Genomic DNA, 25,851 nt, shown 5'->3' on the forward strand with positions numbered 1-25,851 from the left:
ACATACCAATTAATGTCTCAATAAAAACTGAAAAAAGAAAATAAGTTTTCAAATTTTATCCCTGCCATTTTTCTCATGGAACTATAGTACCGTGCGGTAAGAGTTACTGTTAGCATACAACATCCCATATTTTCTAATCGTATTTTTAAAAAGTGGGGGGATACGGTTATATAATTCTCAATATACTTAATTTGCTACCAAATCGAACAATAAAAGAGAATAAAAATATTACCACAACCTACTATATTGGATTTCTTGATGAATAAGAATGTTGCATGTGCACTTATAACTATATGTATAATTCCAAACCTTCATAATTAAATCTGTACCGTCAAACACAATCGTACTTTACATACGCATCTATATTTTCTTTATTTACAGCTACAAAAGCTTATACAGTTTTAAACTAGTGACAACTTTATTGGAACAATCGATTAGTAAATCAACATAATCTACACAGAAAAAATCTACACAGTGATTAATTGCTGTGTGATGAATAAAATTGCAATCAAGGGTTATGTAGACAGTTGTAAACAATATATATACATAAATCTATAGCCTACATATAAACTAATTTTAAATCAAAAAAAAAATATTACAAATATTTTAAATATAGGCACAAATAATCTCCAATGTCTGCAAAAGCACTTACAATGATGATTGAGTTTGAGAAGCACAGAAAAAAATGAAAATATCTAATGCCTACTACAAAAATGTTGGGTTATTTCTACATTAATCAGGCTTTGGTTTGCTTCTAAGCGTGTCTTTACTTTTAGTAGATACATATTTTCTTTAGAGCCTGAGCCATCAGTGTACAATTATTCATAACATTTCAAAACCTGAACTCCTTTAAAATCTCCTGATTCTAGAAAAAACAATCACCCACACAGTTACACATGTAAGCTAACTCCAGGTGTATGAAACAGAACACCAGTGTAATAACTTATGTCATTTCGCCCTGCCATGCAAGGATAAAGCAAGTTTCATTCATTACTAACAGCAACAACAGCAGCCGGACTCATTACTAGCAGCATCATTACTAGGAGCAGCATTATTACTAGGAGCAGCATTACTAGTAGCAACAACAACATCTTGCGAAGAATTCTTCGACTCATTTTGATTTTCTTTTAAAGTCTCTGGTTTGGTCCACTTGATAAGCGTAGTGGGAGATCGATACAGGAAAATCAACTTGGCGTAAAGAAGTTCTTCAAGTTGGAACATGCTATTTTCCTGCGCCACGTAAATGTCGTTGCAAAGCTCAAGGATTCGTTTAACATTTGGAAGCTCTCTGTAATGTATTGTGTGTAAACACCAGTTGCATAAGCATTCTATGTAAACTTATTGTTTATTATCCAACACTACTATGGTATTGTGGGATACTGTGACTTGAAACATAAAACAAAGTCATTTATCTAACAGGATATAAAAGCAATATTAACTTACTGAAACATGATAGTTGAAGTAGACCCCCAACTTTGACGAATCGCATTTCCTACGACCAAAACATAAGACGAATATAAAGCCAACCACCTAGGAAAATATAAATTAATCCACCTTAGTGTCACATAGCTACATACCTGGTAAATTGTAAGCGAGCACGAGGTGTATCAAATAGAACACTCGTGTTATATCGACTGTCAATGCTCGCCGTGCAAAAATAAATAAGGTGAGTATAACAGAACATAACGAACCCAATGCTAACAATGAAGTTCAAATATGGATTAGAGACTTTGTCGCTAAAAATAGTAAGTTGAAGATTTGGTTTCTCCTTTGGTGTTGGGTCGTCGAACACTCGCCACCAGGTGGAGCTATCGTTCCTTCGTAAAGTAAGCCTCACGTTTGTAAATGTTTTACTGGTACCTGTGTAAAAATAAATTTCGTTACGTTTTTTTATCCCTCTGTATTTTATTATGTTAAATTATTTATACTTTTTATATTATTCTAGAATAGTTTAAAGGCATGCTTTTTTGTGTTTTATACTTCGTTTGCGTCAAAAACATGGATACCTTGGTATAAATTGTAGGCAGGTCTCACAGTCGAGGAAGTACTTTGTGAGTGAACATATTGGGGAAACAAATTCATGATGATACTGAAATATAGAAAAGTTTAAATACCATCGTCAAAACTATGCAGTACTGATGAATAGTTGATGGGTATGATATCATAGATTAGATACATGTGTAACAATCCTAGTAATCATTGTTGAGCCCGCAGGTGATTGCCCGCGCCTAATTAAGTACAGCGTCTCTTACCGCATTCTCGGCACGCGATCCTGTGGTGTTAGCCACGTAACACCACGTGTCGGCTGCCCGGTTAGCCAGATTAAACAGTTGGCATTCTCTTGATTTGATTGTACTAGCCGGACGCATTTGCTGCTATACTATGTGTGTACCTGATTTTTATACGAACCGAATAAATAAGTAACACATGTAGCAGTTGACTTTTTTGGTCCTTTATTTTCCTTTATTTTTACTACATGACCTGTGATGTCACACATGGTTTGCACCAATGTCTGTTAAGTGTCTTGACTAAGGACACATACGTTGTCAATTATATCAGTATTGAGTGTCAAACCCAGTTTTCTTTGGTACGATACAAGCGCCTTACCACTGAACAACGGCACATAATTATTTAATATAGATTGAATTGAATGTAACTTACTTTATACTTGCATGGCCCAAAAACGACAGCCGTTAAACACGGGTGTTATATTTCATACACCTCGTCATACGCTGGGTTGGAGACATTGCTGTTAAGTGTCTTGCCCAAGGACACATACGCCTACAATGGTAGCAACGAAGAGCCTTGAACCCATTACCTGTTACAGGCAGGTACGCTAAACAACTTTGCTACGACGCGGGACGAAAGTTTGTTAAGTTTCACAAAGTTGAGAGAAGTTAAGTCATTACCTTTGTACAAGCATTTCTGCAAAGCAAGCTCTTCATAATAAAAGTAGTCTGGAGCCGTAGCAAAGTGATTAGCGTGCCTGCCTGTAACCCAGAGGTAATGGCTTCAAGGCTCTTCGCTGCCACCATTGTGGGAGTATGTGTCTTTGGGCAAGACACTTAACGGCAATTGCTCCAACCCAGTGGCCACTAATGGGTTGTCCAAATTATCAGCCATACATAAAAAAATGAAAAAAAAAATCCCAAAAAATAATCATCCACAAAGTAACCACATGGTAACTCGTAGGCTGGCACGAGGTGTATTAACACCCGTGTTATAACGACTGTCGTTTTCCGGCCACGCGAGGAAAAAGTAAGTTACATTCATTCATTCAACTTTATAACTAGTAGGCTACTTGACTTTTTATAAGTAAGAAAGAATTTTGTAAATTTTTTTTTAATTATTTAAATTTAAATTTTTTTAATCTCAGACTTACGCGCTGTCAGTTGTGTTTATTCTTTTGGTTTGTTTCAACAGTTGATAAAGATGTTTCCGTTCTTCACTACTTTGTTCAAGCATCACTGAGTTTGAACCGTACGAGGATACCATGTCAGTGACAGCTGGGTCACTAGGTGGAGATAAAGAGAATTTTATCAACGTTAATAGAAATAAAAAATATTTAAATTATAGTTTTTAACTTTGTTTTTCTTTCTTATATGTCACAAATTTTATCAGTAATGAAATCATTTGAACACAGGTGGGAATCGTGGGATCCTTTTAATATTAGGCCAGCTCTGAACTAAATCCTAGGTCCAATCGCATGCCACTTATATTTAATTTTTTACACAGCATAATCAATTTTTTACACAGCATAATCAGTCGTTGCTACCATTGTGGGCGTATGAGTCCTTGGGCAAGACACTTAACGGCAATTTCCTTTAACCCAGTGGTCGGTTGTCTAAATCCCCCCTCACCTTAAAAAACATCACCCAAGAAGTTAGATATGTGGTAAGCTGGCACGAGGTGTATGAAACAGAACACCCGTGTTATAACGACTGTCCTTTTTCGGCCACGCGAAGATAAAGCAAGTTACATTCTTTCAATCAATTACTTCAGCATAAATCAAACATAGCAACTTACTTAGTAAGTGTCCATTCAAACAGCAACCTCACTGGCTTAGTATTGTTAGGACTTAACCTTTCCACCAGTAGTTCATATTGTGGGGGGCTGATGATCCAAATTCTCTTCGATTCACCACCTACGGTCACGGTGACAATTTGCCTGTATCCAAAATCTTTCACAAATTCTACTGCATTCTATTTACAAAAAAAAAGAAAAAAATGTAAAGTTCGGGTTTTGCGCAATCACTGTCACACCTTATCTCTAAAACCCACAATTTTTCTTATCGTTGTGGTTTTACGCACATAATCGTTAAATCTGACCCTTTTATGGTAAACGATAGGAGAAGAAACTTCGCTACAATGTCACAAATTAGATAAAGAGGTTCAAACAAATGTGAACTATAATTGAATGCTTCAAGACCGAGTGCTAATTCTTGCATGACTTTAAGATAGACATTAAGTGTAGTGTAAGTAAAGCAAGTTGAAAATGCTATTCTCAGCAGCAAGCCAAAGTTTATTAAAAAGTGTTGATGGTGCTTGTATTATAGTTTATCAACAAATTAGACTAATTGACCTGGCTTAAGCTAAACTCTTGTCGAAAGTTTTCAAATTCAGTTTTGGTCCAAACTTTAATGTGATCGGAATCAGCTACGACTTGAAACAGTGGCTGAAATAAAAATATGTGCATGTATTTAAACAAAAAAAGCAAGTAGTTACATACAATCAGTGATTGAGAATTTATTCTATTAGGATCAGGCCTTCAGTGACAAGGCACACATGAGACTTGAAGATTTCTTTTGAAATAACATGTGTTTCTAAAATTGGGTAAGAAATTTTAGTGCCCACCTCGAAAGAACCAAGAGATATTTTCATAGACACTTGCATTGGATTGTTGGTAACTCCCAAAACGGTAATACCAAAGTATAAGATAAATAAAGGTCCCAATATGAAGAGAAGAACAACTGCCAAAACAATGAACCAACCAAACTTGCCACAACCACGCTGGGGTGCTCCTCTGGCACTATCCTAGATGGAACAACTTTTTTAGAGGGAGTTAAACAACCGAGCTGGGTTTAGGGAAAATTAATGCAAGATATCATAATTAAAACTTAAATGTTTTCAACCTTTTCACTTTTCGAACATTCAAGATCATAAACTTCTGCATAAATTGATTGAAAGTTAAACCATTCGGATCTCGTCAATGTTGTTTTCGTGAATACGTAGTCCATAAGTGTTTTTACTTCGGCAAGGAATGGAATTAATCGGTAACTGAAGATAAAGGCAGATTATCTCATGCTCACTGTCGAGTTATAACATGAGTGTCTTCTTATACACCAGACACACATGGTGTATTCATACACCTCATGCTCACTGTCGAGTTATAACATGAGTGTCTTCTTATACACCAGACACAAATGGTGTATTCAAACACCTCATGCCCACTGTCAAGTTATAACATAGGTGTCTTCTTATACACCAGACACACATGTTGTATTCATACACCTCATGCTCACTGTCAAGTTATAACATGGGTGTCTTCTTATACACCAGACACACATGTTGTATTCATACACCTCATGCTCACTGTCAAGTTATAACATGGGTGTCTTCTTATACACCAGACACACATGGTGTATTCATACACCTCATGCCCACTGTCAAGTTATAACATGGGTGTCTTCTAATACACCAGACACACATAGTGTATTCATACACCTCATGTCCACTTTCAAGTTATAACATGGGTGTCTTCTTATACACCAGACACACATGGTGTATTCATAAACCTCATGCTCACTGTTGAGTTATAACATGGGTGTCTTCTTATACACCAGACACACATGGTATATTCATACACCTCATGCTCACTGCTGAGTTATAACATGGGTGTCTTCTTATACACCAGACACACATGGTATATTCATACACCTCATGCTCACTGTTGAGTTATAACATGGGTGTCTTCTTATACACCAGACACACATGGTATATTCATACACCTCATGCTCACTGCTGAGTTATAACATAGGTGTCTTCTTATACACCAGACACACATGGTATATTCATACACCTCATGCTCACTGTTGAGTTATAACATGGGTGTCTTTTTATACACCAGACACACATGGTATATTCAAACACTTCATGCTCACTGTTGAGTTATAACATAGGTGTCTTCTTATACACCAGACACACATGGTATATTCATACACCTCATGCTCACTGTCGAGTTATAACATGGGTGTCTTTTTATACACCAGACACACATGGTATATTCATACACTTCATGCTCACTGTTGAGTTATAACATGGGTGTCATTCTTATACACCAGACACACATGGTTCTTATACACCACCTCACCATTTATTCAGAAACCAGTTTATTCCCCCATACTTCCTAAAAACATTCTTTGTTGTGAGAAAACTTGGGTAGCCATGCCTGATCTGGTAGCCAGATAGAAGGAAATAAACAGCTTTGAAGAAATACCAAATTTGTGCAAAACAATTTTGGTTGAATGGCCTGTATGTAATTTGGTTGCATTGTTGAGTAAAAAAAGTATAACTATCCATATAAATAATATTTATTATACGCCAACACATATAAAAATAAGATAAGTTTATGTTCAAATGCTACTTTACCTGTTGGTGTAATATGGAACAAACCAAAATAGGAAAACATGAACACCCACCACAACCACGATGTGATATACTAGGCCACAGCAATAACAGTGAAGCAGGTAGCGAATTCGATCAAGAAACATCAACAACAACTGAAATAAAAACAATTCTTTTATTTGTTTAAAAAAAATGTTTTTATTCCCATGTACTACACGTATAAATTGTTAATGAGCATTTGTTTTGCTATAAAATAGCCTAGGACCTTGGCAACATATGTAGCTCTTACTTATCAGGGGAAGTTTGTAACTTTATAACCATTGATATTGAACACAAATTAGCACAGCAGTCATGATTTGTTTTAACAAAACTGTTTTTTTGATGAAACTTTTTTTGATAGTAAAAAAAATGGAAAGCTTGAATAAAGTTGGCTTTGTCGCAAACAAGACAAAAAAAGGCATTAGTCATAAAAATAAGGACAAACCTTAGAAATAGGGGTGGCATGGTAGCCCTGTTTATAAGTGACTGTGTTTTATATTTATGGTTGTAAATTTAAAAAACCTTAAACCAAGGTTATTAATAGGTACAAAATGAGCTGTAAAATTAAAATCTAATTTTACCTGCACCAATAGCAGTAAAAGCAGTCCATGTGGTACGTGATTCGATTGAAGATGTGTCAAAAGGCTTGTATGATGGGTTGAATAAAACTTAAAACAATAAGGTTTATTGCAAAATAAAGTGTGCTTAAAAATTGCTTTTTTGACAAAAGAGTTAACTTTATTGCAGCTATATTTTGTCTGTCATCGGGCATGACATCATCAGTGAATGACATCATCAAGATATGACTCAGCAGAGGAGCAAATTTCAAGCAAAACTTTATGCCTGGTTATAGCAGCAGCAAGACATTTCAATGCTTTTTTGTAAGATTTGCTTTCAATTCTCTAGTTCACTATAATACTAATAAAATCAGCAAATTTATAGTAGCAACAATACGCCAAGAACTAGTTGATACTCTAATTTTTATTAGGAAAACTAAAATAACTATGTTAAATAAGTATAATTTACACTGTTTTAACAAAACTACCTTAAACTTACCCCGAATGACCAATATGCAAATGCAAAGATAAGGAAGTTTATGGTGTCACAAACCAACATCAGAAGATAAACATCATAAATGTTTTCATCTTTCTTTTTGCATTTTGTTTCTTTACAACAGCAGCAACAAATACACAACTTTTTTTCTATTGTTGTCATCGCTTCTCGGTTGTTTGTTGCTTTTGATGTTGTTGGTTTTGGGCTGTTTGTTGCTCCTGTTGTCGTCTGTTTTGGGTTGTCTGTTGCTTTTGATGTCGTCGGTTTTGGGCTGTTTGTTGCTCCTGTTGTCGTCTGTTTTGGGTTGTCTGTTGCTTTTGATGTCGTCGGTTTTGGGCTGTCTGTTGCTTCTGATGTCGTCGGTTTTGGGTTGTCTGTTGTTTCTGTTGTTGTCGCTTTTTGGCTGCCTGTTGCTTCTGATGTTCCATTACAGCAGCAACATGGACAACGCGGATACTATTTTATAAAAACAATATACCTGGTTATGATGCAAGTATACATTGTTCTCTTTTAGTCACTGACAGATGATAACTAACTTTAACAATGTAACTGCAGACATGTTAATAGCAATCAAAGTGATCACCAAATGTGGATTTCGGCGTGGTAACAGCAATTACAAAAGTTTTGTTTTGCTCTGTCATTTCTGCCCCGAAATAAATAAGTGTTTTAACCAAAAGCACTATGTGAGTTTTTTCATAATTGCATACCTCGCAATAAAAGTAAAGAAAACTAACAGCCGCCATTTAAAACGGCATCTCCTTCTTTAGTATTTATTAATAAAGCACAAAAATATACAACTACCAGTCATAAATGCTACGCTTTCTCACCATAAGCAAAATAATTTGAAGGAGGACGAAAACAAGTTGAAGACTGTCCATCACCAGCCAAGGTACGGATTTCTCATACCCGATGATCCTCGGCCGTGAGAAAGGTTCGTTCTGATGGAGATTTATTTCCTCCTGGCTGTTAAACTGGAAAGACCCGAAATAACAGACTAATCTGGCTATGAACACCCCCTGTAGAAGAGTCAAAATTTAAAAATTACTAGCACACAAAGTGAGTACATTTCAATATTATTTAGAAATAATAAGTTTAAAATATTTGAAACAGAAAACATAAACGGGAAGTTTAAGCCTTTTCAAATGTATTTTACCAATGTCCATCCTCCAGCAATCACCCACAACACAGTGTTATATCTGATGTTGCGGAAACATGCACAGAAGAAGAGAATGAAGGGGAGAATCCCAGATAGTACAGAAGGATTCAGCATCATGTTGAGAATGAAGATAAAATAACAAACAAAGTAAAAGTGTGCAGCCATCGCATACCTGGGAATGATGGGTTGGTTAGTTTAAATTTGTCCTTATGTTCAATTTCTAAACCTTGAAAAATATTTGTATCTGTCTTTCTAAGGAACAGCATTTGTTAATGGAAACCAGGTTTATATTATTTGAAATTTCTTGCTACGAAAAGTCAGTCACTCGTGGACCTCAATCTTTTCAAAATTTCTGTAAGCTTTGCGCTTCAGGCCACAGAAAACACAAGTTGCACAATCTATTGTTACATAAAAGGCAATTTGAAAAAATGTCCGAAAATGTAAATTCTGTTCGAAAAATGTAAAAACAAAAGGCTTTGCTTACCAAATCGCGCAACAGCAGGAACAAATTTTATCAGTTGTAATTTTCGATTTCTTTTTATCTGCAGAAGTGTTCTGTAATAATCAATATGTTATGCAATATTCCAAACAGAAAGTTAAATTAAAAATGGTGATAAGAGACCAAAATTAACGTAGGTTATCATTTTTAATTTACCATTATTTTTAGTTCATATTGTATCTTAGTAGTGCCCTCCCCAATTATGTGTATTTATGTTCTGCCTCAGTGGTTTTGGCTTTTTCCTTTTTCTGTCTGACCTTGTCGGTCATTCATTCTTAACATGTGGTGTGTGAGGATATGTCAATAAACCTACCTACAAACTTTTCCCAAAGTTTCCATTTGTACATTTGAAAACCATTTGATGACACTGGCAGTAAAGGTAGTTTTTTTGATGAGTAATTATTGTTCATACTAAGCCAAAGTCATTTTAAAACCACACACTATCTAAATATTCATATGAAAAACTAACAATAAAACCTTAGGACATAACCTTTTGATTGTTCTTTTTTGGTGTGCAACTCTGTTTCAATGATTCTGGAAGTGGTAGTTGGGTTGTTAATGTACGTAACTTTGTGGGTGATTATATTTGAGAAGTTTTTACATTTTTTTCTGTATGACTAGAATTTGGACGATCCATAAGAGAACCACTTGGTTGGAACAATGTTCATTAAGTGTCTAGTCCACAACGGTATCAGTATCAGGCATCGAACACAGGCATCTATTGTTTAGAATAGATTATACTTTCCTACCTCTCACCCCTTGACTAATAATTGTACCTTGTGACGTAGGAGCCAAATTTTCCAATTCCATATCTTCACTTTCTGTAAATAAAGACCTTTAGTTTTGCATATAAAAATCACCTCATGAAAACCCAACAATTAGCATCTTTTTGCTTATATAGTATATCGTTTTAAAACCTCTTGATATTCCCAGAATTATTGAATTAATGAATGTAATTTGTTCATCCTCGAGTGGCGGTGCTTTTTGTACAATGCTTTGTTACGATACAGGTGCCTAACCTCTGAGACACGACACTGGACTTTGGCTTCGTGCTTACCTATGCAACTTTTTGTCTCTTCCTCTTTTTTTTCTTTATCGCAGCAAACACCTGGGTTTTAAAATGTTGTAAAATTTAAGTAAATGTCGAAGATTGGTGTTTCATCTAATGTAATAATAATTGCAAAGCTCAGGATATTGGGAATAAATAAATGGTTGTTTGAATAAATGTAACCTATTATTGTCGTGTGGTGGGGCAATGATAGTCGTTTTCTGTTTCATACACCTTGTACCTCTTATGAGTTACCCCCTATGTAACTTTGTGGGTAATTTTTTTCATTTTTTTTGTAATGTATGGCTGACAATTTAGACAACTTATAAGTGACCAAAGGTAGCAGTGTCTAGTCTCGAACCCATAACCTCTGGGCTAGATGTAGACGTACTAACCACTGTGCTACCACTTCAATTTCGTTTTACCTTCTTTTTCCAGATCGAACCCAACAAGCTGCAGAAGTTTGTGCATCTTCTAAAAGTACAGATAGTTCCATAAAAATATTTAAGTATTAAAAAGCATTAAACTGTAACTAACAAAACAAAAAAACTTTAGACACCACTCGCACAATTTTTAAACAAAACTGAAACACTATAATAGAAATCACAAGATTTAAAATACCAACCATATTTTCATCATCTGATCCCATAATTTGTTTTCTTTTTGTCTCATCAATAAACATGTAATAATCCCCTGATTCTGTAGCTGATAATAGAAATCTACTTCAACACATCAGTTAAGTTAACACATGTAATAATAATGAATTTAACAGGATGAAATCATTAATTATAAATATCATTTGAAAATCAAGTTTTTTAAACTTTAATTAGATTCTATGATTTTTTGGACACAATTTTGTAACTTCTGGTAGCATTTTGTATATTTCATTACAATTCTATCATTTTCCCTAAACGATTTTATTCTTATTTTACCTTGTGCATGATTTTTAATTGGATCTGTAATTCCATTTTCCTTACATTGAACTGTTAAGTCCTTCATTCTGCAAGAGAAATATTGTAAAAATTGTTTAGCATAGTTTGAAACATAGACTGGTGTAGCAGTTGAGTGTGCGTCGAGCACAGATTTCATATTATAGTTCACCCAAATTAACTTAAAGAATGAAGATTGAATATTAAACAGTCGTGTTGCGTAACTATATTACATCTGGCATAACTGTGTTTATGATTGAGCGACACATCTTGCGTTTTTCCAGTGAGTACAGGAAACTATATGCCCAGTATGCTCGTTCGGCGAACTGACGCTACTTTTCAGTGTAAAACGTTCTTTTCTGTTACTGTTTTCGCACACGTGTTTCATGCTATAAAAGCCCTCCTATTTGCTGTGTTGCGAGGGCAGTAGGAGCCTAGCTGTCAACCTAGTGTTATGAAGTCGTTACGTTGAGATGGGCGCGACCATTGCACATGTTGCTACACCCCCAACACTGGTTAGATAAGCAGAATAAGAAAATGTAAAGAATGAAGTAGAGAACTATGAAATAATATTAACCAGTTACAGGCAATATGATACAGTTCAGACCAAACAGATGAAATGACGATTACACAAAAAATAAAAAGTCTGGGGTAAGATGTACGAGGCTTCTCATTTGGTTTATTTTAGTTTTACTCAACAATAATGCTTTGACAGAAAAATCGACAATTAAAAGATCATTGTAATATTCTTTGTTTTGACATACGGCTACTAAAGTACAGTGTCAACTGTTTTGAACCAGCTTCCACTTTCATCTTATTTTGTTTTATAGTAATAAAATACTACAGTTAAAGGCAGTCAAAACATTTAAGTCATATAGTTAGTTCTTCTATGTCCCATATGTCCCATACATGAATTAATGATGCTTTATTTATCGTGGCGTGGATACGACAGTTCAACTAAGTTGATTCTAGACTTCTAGAGGAGCCGTGGCACAGTTGGCTAGCGCGCCTGCCTCTAACCAGAGGTAATAGATTGAAGGCTCTTCACTGCCACCATTGTGCACGTATGTGTCTTTGGGCAAGACACTTAACGGAAATTGCTCCAACCCAGTGGTCACTAATGGGTTGTCCAAATTACCAGCCACACATAAAACAAAAGAAAAAATCCACAAAAAATAGTCACCTACAAAGTAACATACATGGTAACTCGTAAGCTGGCACGAGGTGTATTAACACCCGTGTTATAACGACTGTCGTTTTTCGGCCACGCGCGAGGATAAAGTAAGTTACATTCATTCAGATCATACACCACATGTCTCCTTACGACTAACCGTTTATGCACCTTTGTGAGCGATTACTTCTGTGTGACTGATAATTTGTACAACCCATTAGTGACCACTTGGTTGGTGTCATAAATGCTAAATGTCTTACCCGAGAATACAATGATACTACCAGAAAAAAGCATGAAGGTATCCTTTATGATAAAAATGCCCAGCCAGATAGCCATGTAGCCAGATGAAATAAAGACATAATGTTGCCAGAGTAGGAATCATAGAAATCTTTGGTTGCTTACAATTTTAATCTTTTGCCCATCTTCTCCTTTGCTTCCTCGTTGTCCCTTTTCGTTTTCTCCTTGTGTATTTCCTCCCATCTAACGGTTATCATACAAATAATATATATATATATAAATTACAAGTTTAGAAATATATTTATATATATGTATTACAAGTTTAGAAATATAGGTGAATTCAAGTTTATAACACAATTGAAAGTTTGTTCTGCCAGCACATTATGAACAAACGTAGAAAACCAACCAATGATTATTGTGTTGCAGCAACATTGATGTTGATAAACTAAACCGACAACAAGAAGCCTTCAACATAGCGCTCTTAAAGCAGAGAAGTTAATAAGATTAAACTATTATGGCATTAAATACCTTTTTATGCAGCATTTTCTTTTGTTTTCAGGTTGTTCGTGGGACCCGTTTCCATCACTTGCGGATACCTGTGAAATAGTTGTTGTAGAAAATGGTAACAAATAATCAAAACTGTCTGATTCCACTAAGTAGGCTGAGGGTGTGCAGGTTAGGTGGGTAGTTCTTACTCAATGTGATCATAATTATCTACAGAATGTTAATATGGGGAGGCAAAGGAAGTTGGCCTTACTCACATTGATAATACCGGTCTACCTCAATGGATATCCTTTGCATTAAACAGTATAAGAAGTTAATCTGAGGCAGCTCTTAATCATTTTGAGGATAAAGGTTTTTTTCTTTACTTATATTAACTTAAAAGAAGCCAAACTCAGATACTTAGGGGTTGGGGAATGCTGGAAGCTCTCCTAGTTGGGGGGGGGGGGTGAAGCTGCATTTGTGGATTAACTTTAACACAAACCAAACTAACTCTACTTTTTCTTAGTGTATTTACTATATCTAAAAATTACATTTCATTAGAAACGAACTTTAGAAAAACATGCTGACAAAGAGCTAATTTACCTGGTTGCCAGAAGTTTCTCCGCCGTGTACATTCCCTCCTGTTTCATCTGTAAATTGAACATACGCTCTTGAATCAATTAAAATATTTTGAAAACTATTGGTTTAACATATGTGTGTATATACTGCATACCAGAAAAACATAATTTACTACCGTACTCTTTATGAGAATTTTTTTAAAATTATTTTTAATAACCTTGAAAATCATTCGAATAGAGGCTCAGTTGGTACAAAAGGTGTAACTTGACAGTGAGCATGAGGTGTATGAATACACCATGTTTGTCTGGTGTATAAGAAGACACCCATGTTATAACTCAACAGTGAGCATGAGGTGTATGAATACACCATATGTGTCTGGTATATAAAAAGACACCCATGTTATAACTCGACAGTGAGCATGAGGTGTATAAATAGTAAATACACCATATGTGTCTGGAGTATAAGATAAATTCTTTCATTATAAAATAAACCGACTTACCTTGTAAAGCCCCATTATCTTCCATATCTGAACAATCCAAAACAAATTTCAATCAAGATGCAGAACAACTATAATCCATATACCTATATAAAAAACAGTAATTGTAAATAAATGTACAAAAACAACTAAGAAATTACATTAATTCATTTATTATGTAGCCTTTAAATAAGTTACAGGTAGATATGTTTGTTTATAGCTCAGTGGTCCTAGTATATAGAATACAAAACGAAAATGTTACTGACCGTTTTTGGTCTTAATACTGGTAAACATGAATATTGATATTCACCAAAATATATTATTCGTTTAAGCTTTGGATATGTTTACGGGGGTTCAATATCATTAGTATGAGCTATAATAATAAAATATTTCAGTCCAAATAGCCAAGAAAACAAATATTAAAAAAATCGTATCATAAAAAAAACAAAAGTTATTTTCCCCAAGTAATCACCATCTTTAAAGATATGCTGTTGTGCTATTGTAATTCTGTTATGGAGGCTGCATTCATGGATTAACTTTAAAACAAGCCAAACTTGAGCTATTAGGTGCCTAACATGGGTATGCAGAGTATGCGTACATAAACTTTAGAAATACTTGCTTACAAAGAGGTATCGTACCTGGTAGTAAGAACTCAATTCACTTTAATCTTCCTGCAGAACCGCTTGCGTAAATCTGGAAATGATCTAAAACTGTTCATAAACTGATTATTAAACCCAGTGTGACTGATGTCCTGTCTCATTCCACTAAGTAGACCAAGGATGTGAAGGTTAGGTGGGTATAGTTCTTACTCAATGTAAAGGAAGTTGTCCTTATTCACGGTGGTAATACCTGTTTACCTCAATGGTTATTGTTATTGCAATAATCAGTATAGAATGTCAATATGTTTGTTGCAACTAAATACATTAAGGATCTATAGGTTGGTTAGCTTGGTTTTACTCAATTTGATCTAGCTGACTACATTTATTTAATGATGGTGCAAACTATCTACATAGCTTTAATAGTGATTCGAAGTACCTTTATATACTCAATAGTGGTACAAACTGACAAATTTGTCGAAAAGCAAGTCATTTCAACAGTACAGGTGCCCATGTGTATTAACACACTGTGTGTCTGGTAACACTAATGGTTCCAAGAAATATAAACTTAGCAATTTTTAAAAGTATTTGTCACTAAATAAAAAAACACACTGTTTAGTGATTTTATTTTATTTTAATCTGTTCCATGAATTTTTCCATTTTTCAGTATTTTGAATTTTCTCAATAAGTTTCTGTTTTTGAAAAAATAAAATAAAAATGTGTCATTTTAAAATCTGTTATATACACCTCGAGCCAGCTTGGTGACAACCCTTGAACCCATTACCTCTGGATTATAGGCAGGCGGGGTAACCAACTGTGCTACGGCGCCGGACTTTGTGAAAACAATATAATTCTTAGGGTAATGGTTCCCTGGCATGCTTCACTGTGTATATACCACACCTATTGTATATATATAGGGTAAAACTTATGAAATTTTCACCTCGAATTTTTTGACTCGACCACCATTAGATATTGTTGTTCCAGAACATTGGTAGGATTTTGTAACTTAATGTTATCTATTTGTTTGTTGGATAAATCCAACCCAGATTCAAGTCGTGCAAACTTGTTCCATTCATTATTATTCATTCGATCAATGTCGTCATACATACGTACATTTTCACCTGTAAATAAGACGCATTATAACTTGTGAGCATGAGGTGTATAAATACACCAAGTGTGTTTGGTGTATAAGAAGACACCCATGTTATAACTCGACAGTGAACATGAAAGAAGACACCCATGTTATAACTTAACAGTAAGCATAAGGTGTAGGAATACATCATGTGTGTCTGGTGTATAAGAAGACATCCATGTTATAACTTAACAGTAAGCATAAGGTGTAGGAATACATCATGTGTGTCTGGTGTATAAGAAGACACCCATGTTATAATTCAATAGTGAGCATGAGGTGTATAAATACACCATGTGTATCTGGTCTATAATAACTACAAGAAACCTATGTTATAAATTGGTATTCAGTACACAGTGCATGATAACAATGTGTTTCTTACCGAGTTACAAACATATTTTTACTATGGTACAACAATAATGTAATTCTAAAACCTACCACCGTCGTTAAAACACGAGCGTTCTGTTTCATACACCTTGTGCCAGCTTACGAGTTATCAAATATGTTACTTTGTGGGTGTAGACTACTGTATAATAGTGCTGTAATTCTACATACCACTGAGAGCAGATACCACTCACCTTGTAAATTTTCTGCTTCTGCCATAATGCAAACAGGTCGAATATAATATCTGCTAATTCCTTTATCTAAGAGGGACCACACAAAATAATAACTAAACTCAACGCCCCAAAAACTGGAAAAGCGGTTTATTTTAACATAGCGCCGTAAATTAAATATATATAAGTGTTAAAACAATAAACAAACTTGATTAGACACCAAATCGAATCAAGTCGCTTAATTCGCTTTTATCTCATGTTAGGTGAAGATTACGAAAAATAACTTGGGGAATTAAAAGGGAAATCCCCGAACAGAAGTTTTCATTTGTTCACCGCTTTTCCCCCCAGGAACTTTTGTATATTACTGTAGGGTAAGATGGATACTGTTAGCACATAATATCCAACATGTTAAAAATGTAATGATGCTTTATACAATTACAAAAATTGCGTCCTATTTTATAGTTACACAACACGGGTTCTTTGATATTTAACCTTTGTGCATTAATTTTAATGAAATTTATCTTTAATCTGTACTTAGAACAAAATAACTCTTTTTTAAATGGAAGCTACATGGCCTACACAACATGTATGAGGTTTTTAAAATAACGACAAGCTTATTATTAAAATTGGATAACTTCTATCTTTAAATCTGTACCTGCAAACAAAATCACACCTTTCATGTGCATCTGTATTTTGTTTATTTACGGAAGCATAAAAAGTTCTAAACTAGCGAAAATTTTATTGGAATAATCGATTAGTAAATCAACAGAACCTACACAGTGATTAATTGCTAGGCATTGAATCAAATATCAATCAAGGGTTATACGAACAGTGGTAAACAATACACATAAAAAATATATATTTAAAACCCTAAAACAATTTCCATTGTTTTAAAAATAAGTTTTAACCACTGCAAAGGCACAAACAAAATTATTTATGTTAATTTTAACTGCTGCAAAAATTAATTTTATGTAAATTTTAACTACTAAAAATTTATTCAAGGTAATTTTAACAACTGCAAAATTATTTATGACAAAATGATTCAAGAATTACAGCAAAACAAGTCAGGATTAACATGTCACAATACTATGTGGTTTACAAACACTTTATTTTTATGTGACTTTTACATGTATAATTTTATAAACTATTAGGCCAATGACAAACAGAAATTAAAATGTCTAATGCAACTACAATGTATGTTATTTCTACATCAATATATGGTCTTCTAGGAAATCCTGGGAAGAGACAAAGTTTCAATCATTTCCTTCCAATATACTTTGTATAGCAACTGGTACTGAATGATTAAATATAAACACATGCTCTTGAAAAATTATCTTTAACAACTAGTTTTACAAAATGAAATTAAACCCTTTGGAACTAAATCCAGAAAAGTAAATTTGCTATTAGGGGGGTTTGCTGTTATTTTTGTTTTGATATTAAAATATGATTATAAATTTGTAAAATACTACTATTATTGTTTTGCCTGAAACATTACTATTTTCTCCAAAAACTATCAAAAGGCATGACCCAATATCAAATAAACCATAGAATGGTTATCCTATGTGTGCCAGTTGCTCCATTATTTTAAAATGTTTATGAGTTTGTAGTAATTGAAGTTACATATCTCATATTTCAGTAACATAGACATAGTAGGCTAGAGTTAATATAAAGATCCTATACTTACAGTCCGCAACAGTATAAAACATTTGATCATCTGTAACAAATCAAACTTTAAACCATGTTTTCAAAAATATATCAAAATCAGCTTACCCTGTATACACATTTTTACTGGATTATAATCTATGATAGATATATATATCATTATTTTAAATTTTAAACTAGTTCATATTAAAACAGATATGAATATTGTTCTGAAAATTAAACAAGTATGGGTTGTTCACAAGATTGTTGACAATAATTTCATTTTTGTTTCATCTATTTCTACATTTTCCCGTCTATTTTTACAGGTGTGTACCGAACATATCCGATGAAGCGATTTCTGAAGACATTGGTTCAGCCAACATCACAGGAGTGTTGTGTTTTGGTAACAGAAATAATAATTACCTTAAAATAATAGTAGCTAATAACTGGCAGAATAACTTTTACCTTCGGGTTGAAACTATTTAATCACTTTAACTCGGTGCATCTTTTCCATTGACTTAGCCATTAATTTTGCCAGTTCTGTGAAAATATTTTAGTAGCATGGATGAGAAACAACATTTATATTGTATGAGTCAAAAACTTTATACTGCATTAAATAACATTAGTCGATAAAAACAATTCAACACCCTTGATGAAAGCATCTACAAATTTTTACAAAGTTTATAAAGACAGTTAATTTAAAATGAACATATAATGTGATGTACAATCATTGCCTTCTAGTTTAGTACCAAAACTGAACATTTGTGATTTCGATTTATCAGATTGTTATGTGTTCAGATATAATTTTAATTATTGTTACTAACTTAAGTTACCTCTATCTGTTGTATAGGGTGCTGACCTCAGCCGCTGTAAAGCTGTGGATCAAACACATGCTCATCAAGCATTTGATTATTTTTGAAAAGTAGTTTTACAAATTAGAATTGGATCCTTTTGTTAATAAGTTTGTAAAAAATTTTTTTTTTTACAACGATACGTATGTTGAGCTAGTAGTTTTACAAGTTGTCAACAAAAATCTTTGAATTTGTTGCACCATATTCACAGCTGTTTATAGTGAGTGGTGCACATAAAAAACAAACACTTCTAATTTGTTTAAATTGATTAAAAATGATAAAAAGTTTTAATTCTTTGGTTTACAATATGAAAATGAAATTGATTCATTATTCTGAAAACCTAAAAGTTTTGGTGATAAAACAAAGTTCAATAAATGGTTTTGCCTAAAACATTATCACTTTCACAAAAAAATGTTAAATGGACCCAATGTCGGATAGTTGTTAAACCATAATACGACTATCCTGTGTGTGTCAGTTGCTCTACTGTTTTAACATGTTTATGAGTTTGTATTAATTACAGTTACACATCTCATATTAACATAGACATAGTATGCTTGAGTTATTATAAAGATCTTATACTTACAGCCGCCTCCAGAAGTACTACCACCTACAAAGATAAAGTTTAAATCACCTTTACAAAAAATATATCGAAGTCAGGATAACCTGTATACACATTGTTTCATTTTTGTGTTTTAGAATTTTTGTTTTAGCAGAACATTTGTAAGTTCTAATAGGTTGGCACAGACTAAAGCATTTATCAGTGTAAATTAAAATTTTTAAGTACAATTTTGGCATTTTTACTGTGGTACTGTTGTAATAACAATAAAAAACTCGGTACTAAAAAAAACCAGTCACAATAATGTGCTCAGCTGGAAGCCTCGCGAGCTCTGGTAACAGAAAGATTAATTATCTTAAAAATAATTGGAGCGAACAACTGGCAGAACAACTCTTACCTTCTTTCTCAAAATTTAGATTTGTTTCAACAGTACCACCAACTTTCTCATTCAATGAAATCATCAACTCTTTCAACTCTGCCATTTCCTTAACCAAACCTTCTATCCTTCCTGTGAAAACAGTATTAGTAGCTTGAATAAGAAATGACATTTATAGTATGACATCATTGGTCAAAAATATACTTTAAAATATAATAAGTATATAAAAACAGTCAGTTGACTCAAATTAGGGCAACAAGAACTTAACCTATATAGAATAGATCACGTTTTCTTACTTGCAGAAACATCTTTAACGGGCTCCTCTTTTTCTTTATTTTGGCAAATTTCTGTAAATAAAGAAATTTTAGTTTTGTGTATAAAGAATTGCAAAACTACCTCAAGCAAACCAGATTAAGATTTATCTAGTCTATCGGGTTATAACTTCTTATATCTTCAGAAATATGGAATAAATACAATTTATATATCCTCTTGTGGTGGGACTGCTTCGACAATACATGTTGAGCCACTACGTTAGAAAAATTGCCGTAAATTAGGTGTCTTGCCTAAGGAACCACTATAGCCTCTAGGTTGAGACAAGCCCTCTAACGACTGTGTCATTGCACCAGGCTTAAAAATTTCCCATGATAACACATTTGGCCAAACAAATGAGATTTACCTTTACATGAGATTATAGTAAAGTCCTTAAGGTCACCCAGTATGTCATAATGCTCTTCTATTATATCACTGACTTCTTCCCTTAGCTCTTGTAAGAATGTCCCATTCTCCAATCTGCGACGAACTGTATGTTCTTTGTCCAGCTCAGTAGTAATATCAAATGTAACGCAACCCAGGGAAAATGATAAAGCATTGTATCCCAGCTTGTATAAGCCATAACAGATCACCATAACTGAACCACCTATGGCCAACAAACGCCGAACATCAAACTGCCGAAATATAGCAGTAGCAAGGTTGAAGACGTGGTCTTCCAAGAGAACAATGTATTCTCCTGATGCATTGACTTGCAACTGGCACTGACCAGTAGTTTCAACCTTCACTCTGATTAGCGACGAAGGTTCTACGTTACGAACAGCAACAGTGTTTTCTGCCATATTTCAGAAAAGAAAACTTTAGTTAAAAGTCTGTATACTGTTAATACATGGAAGTAGGTTATAACCGCATGGGACAGCCATACAACGGCACAGATTAAATTGCCACTAAAATATGCCTTTTTTTGTAAACTATACTTTTTCGTATGGAATGCTGGTCTCAAAAACCATGATAAAATTCCTGAGTCATGAATAATTTTATGATTTGATTTTAATCAAACGATTTAGGACTAGATGCAGAAATTAATAATTGAGATATGTGAAAAGAAGCAACAGCAACTGTTCAACAAAAGATCTAACAACTGACAGAATAACATTCACCTTGATGGTTAAAAGTTTGAATTATTCCAACAATATCATGGCGGCCCAACTCTTTCATTCGGTTGATCAAAACTTTTATCTTTTCTGTGAAAAATTAGCTTGGATAAGAAATAACATTTAAATTGTGACAACACCGGTCAATAATATTATAGTTTTAATAGGAAACTGCATTTAATAGGAAAATTCAATTTTAACAGGTTTGACAAAAATGCCTTCAATTATTTACAAATAAATAAATAAAAGTACCTTGTTCTTTACCACAGCCCCAGAGATTACCTTCTTCTAAAAACTGAAATAACTCAAGCGCAGTACCAAAGCTTCTGCAAATATATGTTTCCATTAGGTGTGTAGCGTTGAGTGAGCAACAGATTAAAACTAAGTAGGATTAGTAGTCTTGAATGAATAATTTGACACCGCTTTTTATAATTCAATGAATGTAACTTGCTTTATCCTCGCGTGACCGGAAATGACAGTTGTTATAACACGTGTGTTCTGTTTCATACACCTCGTACCAGCTTACGAGTGACCATGTATGTTACTTTGTGGGTGATTTTTTTTATTGGAGCTGGGTTGGAGCAATTGCCGTTAAGTGTCTTGCCCAAGGACACATATGCCCACAATGGTAGCAGCGACGAGCCTTGAACCCATTACCTCTGGGTTAGAGACAGGCGCGCTAACCAAATTTGCCACGGCGCCGGACTAATAATGATAATTAGTTCATGTTGAGATATTTCAAAAACCAGGATTTTGACTCCAACTCTTAAAAATAATTCTAAGTTAAAACTCCACTGTGAGGTCGGGGTGTATGAATACACTATTGGTGTCTGGTGTATAAGATGACGCCCATGTTATAACTCGACAGTGAGCATGAGGTGTATGAATATAACATGTGTGTATGGTGTATAAGAAGACACCCATGTTATAACTTGACAGTGAGCATGAGGTGTATGAATACACTATGTGTGTCTTGTGTATAAGAAGATACCCATGTTATAACTTGACAGTGAGCATGAGGTGTACGAATACACCATGTGTGTCTGGTGTATAAGAAGACACCAATGTTATAACTCAACAGTGAGCATGAGTTGTTTAAATACAATACGTGTTTATGGTGTATAATAAAACACATGTCTAGTTTTTCAAACCTGTTCTCAGTACAGTAACCATAGTGATTGCATAATCTTCTTAAATTGTCTTCATCCAATAGAGAAGCAACTCTTTGAAGCAATTCCTCTAAGGTTGTCACTCGGCTAAAGTAAAGTTAATATTTATAAGCGTTGTGATCAACAATCTTTTAAAAATGTTTGGCTGCTGAACCAGTTTAATTTGAATTGTTTTTTAAAAAGTAGTTTTGTACAGAATTTGACCAAAATAAACTTTAAACAAAACTATGATTGACATCAATACTGTTATTGCTATAAAGTTACCGAATACCTTGTTGGTTGTTGCTCAGCAGTTGCGACTGATGGTCCAGCTGGCTCTTCCCGTATTTCTTCATAGGTGTAAGTTATATAAAAATAAATTTATGAGGTACCATACAATCAAATATCACTTATCATCTTACGGTATTTTCAATACTTTAATATAAACTTTATATAAACTAAATTTGTGAATACATTTGTTCTTAAAATACTTCATTGCCATTTTTACAACTTTTATATAATGTTTATAACATTTATTGATATATTTACTGTATTGTTCATGTATTAAATCTTATGAAATGTTGTAATATTAAGAATACAAATGTAAATAATTCCATTTAATCATTGCACAAAGATACAAATGTAGAGATTTTGTTGCCCTGTAAGAAAACCTTTATTGTTACAAACATTTACTTTACAATATGAAAAGTGACATCACAAAGTAGAATATGCAAATTAAAAAAACAAACCTTACCATTTAGTTCAGCCATTTTCACAAGAAAGATGAAAACACAGTTTAATCTTATCGCGTTCAAACTTAAAATAAGTTCCAGCAAACAGGGAACTGCCCTACAAAACAAAACAAGCCTGAATGAATACCTAAGCTACCATTGCTAGACAGACAACAAAGACCCTTTTTAAATATAAGCTTTCATGGACGCTTGGAAAATGTCCCAAACAATGAGATTGAATGACACCTAAAGCATGAAACTTAAGCTGAGGAGCTTTGACAATAAATTTAAAAAGCCATCAACTGAAATATGTGCCACAACTCTTGGTTATTGTGGTCATTAAAAAATCGAAAAATATAAGGAATACAAATTAAATAGCAAAATATAAGCAATAAACGTGAAATATTAAATCTGACGAACGAAATTGGAAAATGTCCCTCTAGTCATTTAACGTTGGTTTCACTTTGAAATACTTTGCGAGGCAGGCGCAATTATTATTGAAGTTTGTATACAATGCTATACAACTGGTTATGTGTATGCAAGTCTGATGTCATTAGCAAAACTGAAAGTTTAAAAACAATTATGAATACTGTTAAGAACATTCAATCTCAACATTTAGCGGAAGACAGTTTAGCGGAAATTAATTAGATTGAAACCTATATTAAAAGACTTGCAAAGCAAAATGTTTTACATATTTGATGTATTTGCAATTTTATCTTATACACCTTACACTATTAATCTCAATTAAAACAAAAATATTCTTCCCTTCCAAGGCTACCCACTTATGGTGTAATTAATGACGAGTTTTACATGGTCCAGTTTTACAGTTCAACATTTGGTTCCGCCTTTTTGTAATGCTCATATACACATCTTCATTATCAACCATTTAAAAGTTACTCGCTTATTCTCTAAAGCGCAGTTCTCTTTTTATTTCGATTTATTTTTTATTTTTTTACTGCCTGGTTTTTTTTTGAAGGGGACCTTGTATGATAGAACAACTACAACAATCAATGTTAATTCTGCTTCTCTAACACTTCTATGCTTCTGCATATTTAAAAACAGACTAATCAAGTGCTCCTAGCTTTAGTGACTTACTCCACTGCACACCCCGCATTCCTTACAAAGATTATGTCAAAAACTAAAGCTAAACCTAATAAACGTCCCTAAAATTAAAACACACCAAAATATAATAACTCACATTTCTATTTATTTTCTACAAACAACAATTGCTTATATACAGCTGTAACTATCTGAAACACTTCCACTAAACCTACTGAATGCTCTCTTGTCTGATTCAGTAGGCTAAGGATGTGTAGGTTGAGTGGGTAGTTCCTACTTATTGTGATGCAAACCATCTACAGGATGTTAATATGAGGAGGCAAAGAATATAGAGCTGCAAACTCCACACAGCGATGCAGGCTATTTGCATAGATTTAACAAACTGCCTACATATAATAAGTTGTGATGCAAACTATCTACACTTATTTAATGATGATGCAAGCTTACTGCATACATTTAATACAAGTGCAAACTAACTGCATATAATTAACAGTGGTGCAAACTGTTTACTTTATTTAATACTGTGCAAATTATCTACACACACCTTTAATGATAATACCAAATATTTATACGTTTTTTACTTTGGTCTTAACTGTCTACATTGCTTTAATAGTGATTAATAAACCCAGTGCGACTGATATCCTGTCTGATTCAACTAAGTAGGCTGAGGATGTGTAGATTAAGTGGGTAGTTCTTACTCATTGTGAATATAATTATTTACAGGATGTTAATCTTAGGAGGCAAAGGATACAATGAATAGTGCTGCAAACTCCACATATCAATGCAGACTGTCTGCATAGCTTTAATAATAAATTACAAACTGCCTACATATAATAAGTTGTGGTGCAAACTATCTACACTTATTTAATGATGGTGCAAGCTTACTCCATACATTTAATACAAGTGCAAACTAACTGCATATAATTAACAGTGGTGCAAACTGTTTACTTTATTTAATACTGGTGCAAATTATCTATACACACCTTTAATGATAATGCAAACTGACTACATATAATAAGTTGTGGTGCAAACTATCTACACTTATTTAATGATGGTGCAAGCCTACTGCATATATTTAATACAAGTACAAACTAACTGCATATATTTAAGTGGTGCAAACTGTTTACTTTATTAGTGATTTATACCGTCCGCTTATATTAAATTGTGATGCAAACTGCCTACATTTATTAAATTGGGTACAAACATGGACATAATTTTAATGGTAATGCAAACTATCTGTTTTCGTATTCTCACTGGTGGTACAAACTGACAAATTTGCCAAAAAAGTATTTTAACAGTACTGGTGCCCATGTGTATTAACACACACTGTGTCTGGTAAGACAATAATAGCTGCAAGACATATAAACTTAGCAATTTTTAAAAATACTTGTCATTAACAAAAACAAAACATTTTTTTATTGTTTTTATTTTATTTTAATCTGTTCCATGAATTTTTCCATTTTTCAGTATTTTTAATCTTCTCAATAAGTTTCTGTT

General features: G+C 33.7%; 2 protein-coding genes across 7 annotated transcripts; both read right to left on the minus strand.

The window, feature by feature from the left end:
* Window positions 1–938: 938 nt before the first annotated feature.
* Window positions 939–16,704, minus strand: LOC100185517 (piezo-type mechanosensitive ion channel component 2). 4 transcript variants are annotated; one of them, XM_026835060.1, is made up of 29 exons: window positions 16,596–16,704; window positions 15,829–16,009; window positions 14,931–14,985; window positions 14,317–14,399; window positions 13,842–13,888; window positions 13,284–13,351; window positions 12,921–12,998; window positions 11,351–11,418; window positions 11,044–11,123; window positions 10,844–10,892; window positions 10,428–10,478; window positions 10,120–10,191; window positions 9,861–9,904; window positions 9,356–9,426; window positions 8,869–9,043; window positions 8,543–8,731; window positions 7,719–8,171; window positions 7,244–7,330; window positions 6,648–6,778; window positions 6,370–6,528; window positions 5,132–5,276; window positions 4,854–5,033; window positions 4,582–4,674; window positions 4,027–4,202; window positions 3,383–3,514; window positions 2,007–2,089; window positions 1,692–1,860; window positions 1,444–1,530; window positions 939–1,288 (listed from the first exon to the last, which is right to left on the minus strand). In XM_026835060.1, exons 4-29 carry the CDS (start codon window positions 14,339–14,341, stop codon window positions 994–996), a joined length of 3,207 nt encoding a protein of 1,068 aa, XP_026690861.1. In that variant the 5' UTR covers window positions 14,342–14,399; window positions 14,931–14,985; window positions 15,829–16,009; window positions 16,596–16,704; the 3' UTR covers window positions 939–993. The 4 variants fall into 4 exon arrangements, with proteins under 4 accessions (XP_026690861.1, XP_026690862.1, XP_026690860.1 ...); XM_026835061.1 differs by lacking the exon at window positions 16,596–16,704 and adding an exon at window positions 16,456–16,578 and having other exon boundaries at window positions 14,931–15,002; XM_026835059.1 differs by having other exon boundaries at window positions 14,931–16,009.
* Window positions 16,705–17,296: 592 nt separating this feature from the next.
* Window positions 17,297–23,473, minus strand: LOC100183155. Of its 3 annotated transcripts, XR_003396025.1 has the most exons (15): window positions 23,319–23,472; window positions 22,857–22,914; window positions 22,568–22,672; window positions 21,669–21,742; window positions 21,423–21,506; window positions 20,672–21,097; window positions 20,292–20,342; window positions 20,017–20,127; window positions 19,912–19,950; window positions 19,647–19,670; window positions 19,046–19,087; window positions 18,678–18,752; window positions 18,547–18,612; window positions 18,256–18,285; window positions 17,297–17,865 (listed from the first exon to the last, which is right to left on the minus strand). XR_003396025.1 is itself a non-coding variant. In XM_018812438.2 (14 exons), the coding sequence occupies exons 1-12, from the start codon at window positions 23,332–23,334 to the stop codon at window positions 18,691–18,693; spliced, it is 1,092 nt and encodes a 363-aa protein (XP_018667983.1). In that variant the 5' UTR covers window positions 23,335–23,472; the 3' UTR covers window positions 17,297–17,865; window positions 18,256–18,285; window positions 18,678–18,690. The 3 variants fall into 3 exon arrangements, 1 of the variants encoding a protein (XP_018667983.1); XR_003396026.1 differs by lacking the exon at window positions 19,912–19,950 and having other exon boundaries at window positions 23,319–23,473; XM_018812438.2 differs by lacking the exon at window positions 18,547–18,612.
* Window positions 23,474–25,851: the final 2,378 nt, after the last annotated feature.

This window comes from Ciona intestinalis, chromosome 7 (assembly GCF_000224145.3).
Source record: "Ciona intestinalis chromosome 7, KH, whole genome shotgun sequence".
In the NCBI taxonomy this organism is placed as follows: Eukaryota; Metazoa; Chordata; class Ascidiacea; order Phlebobranchia; family Cionidae; genus Ciona; species Ciona intestinalis.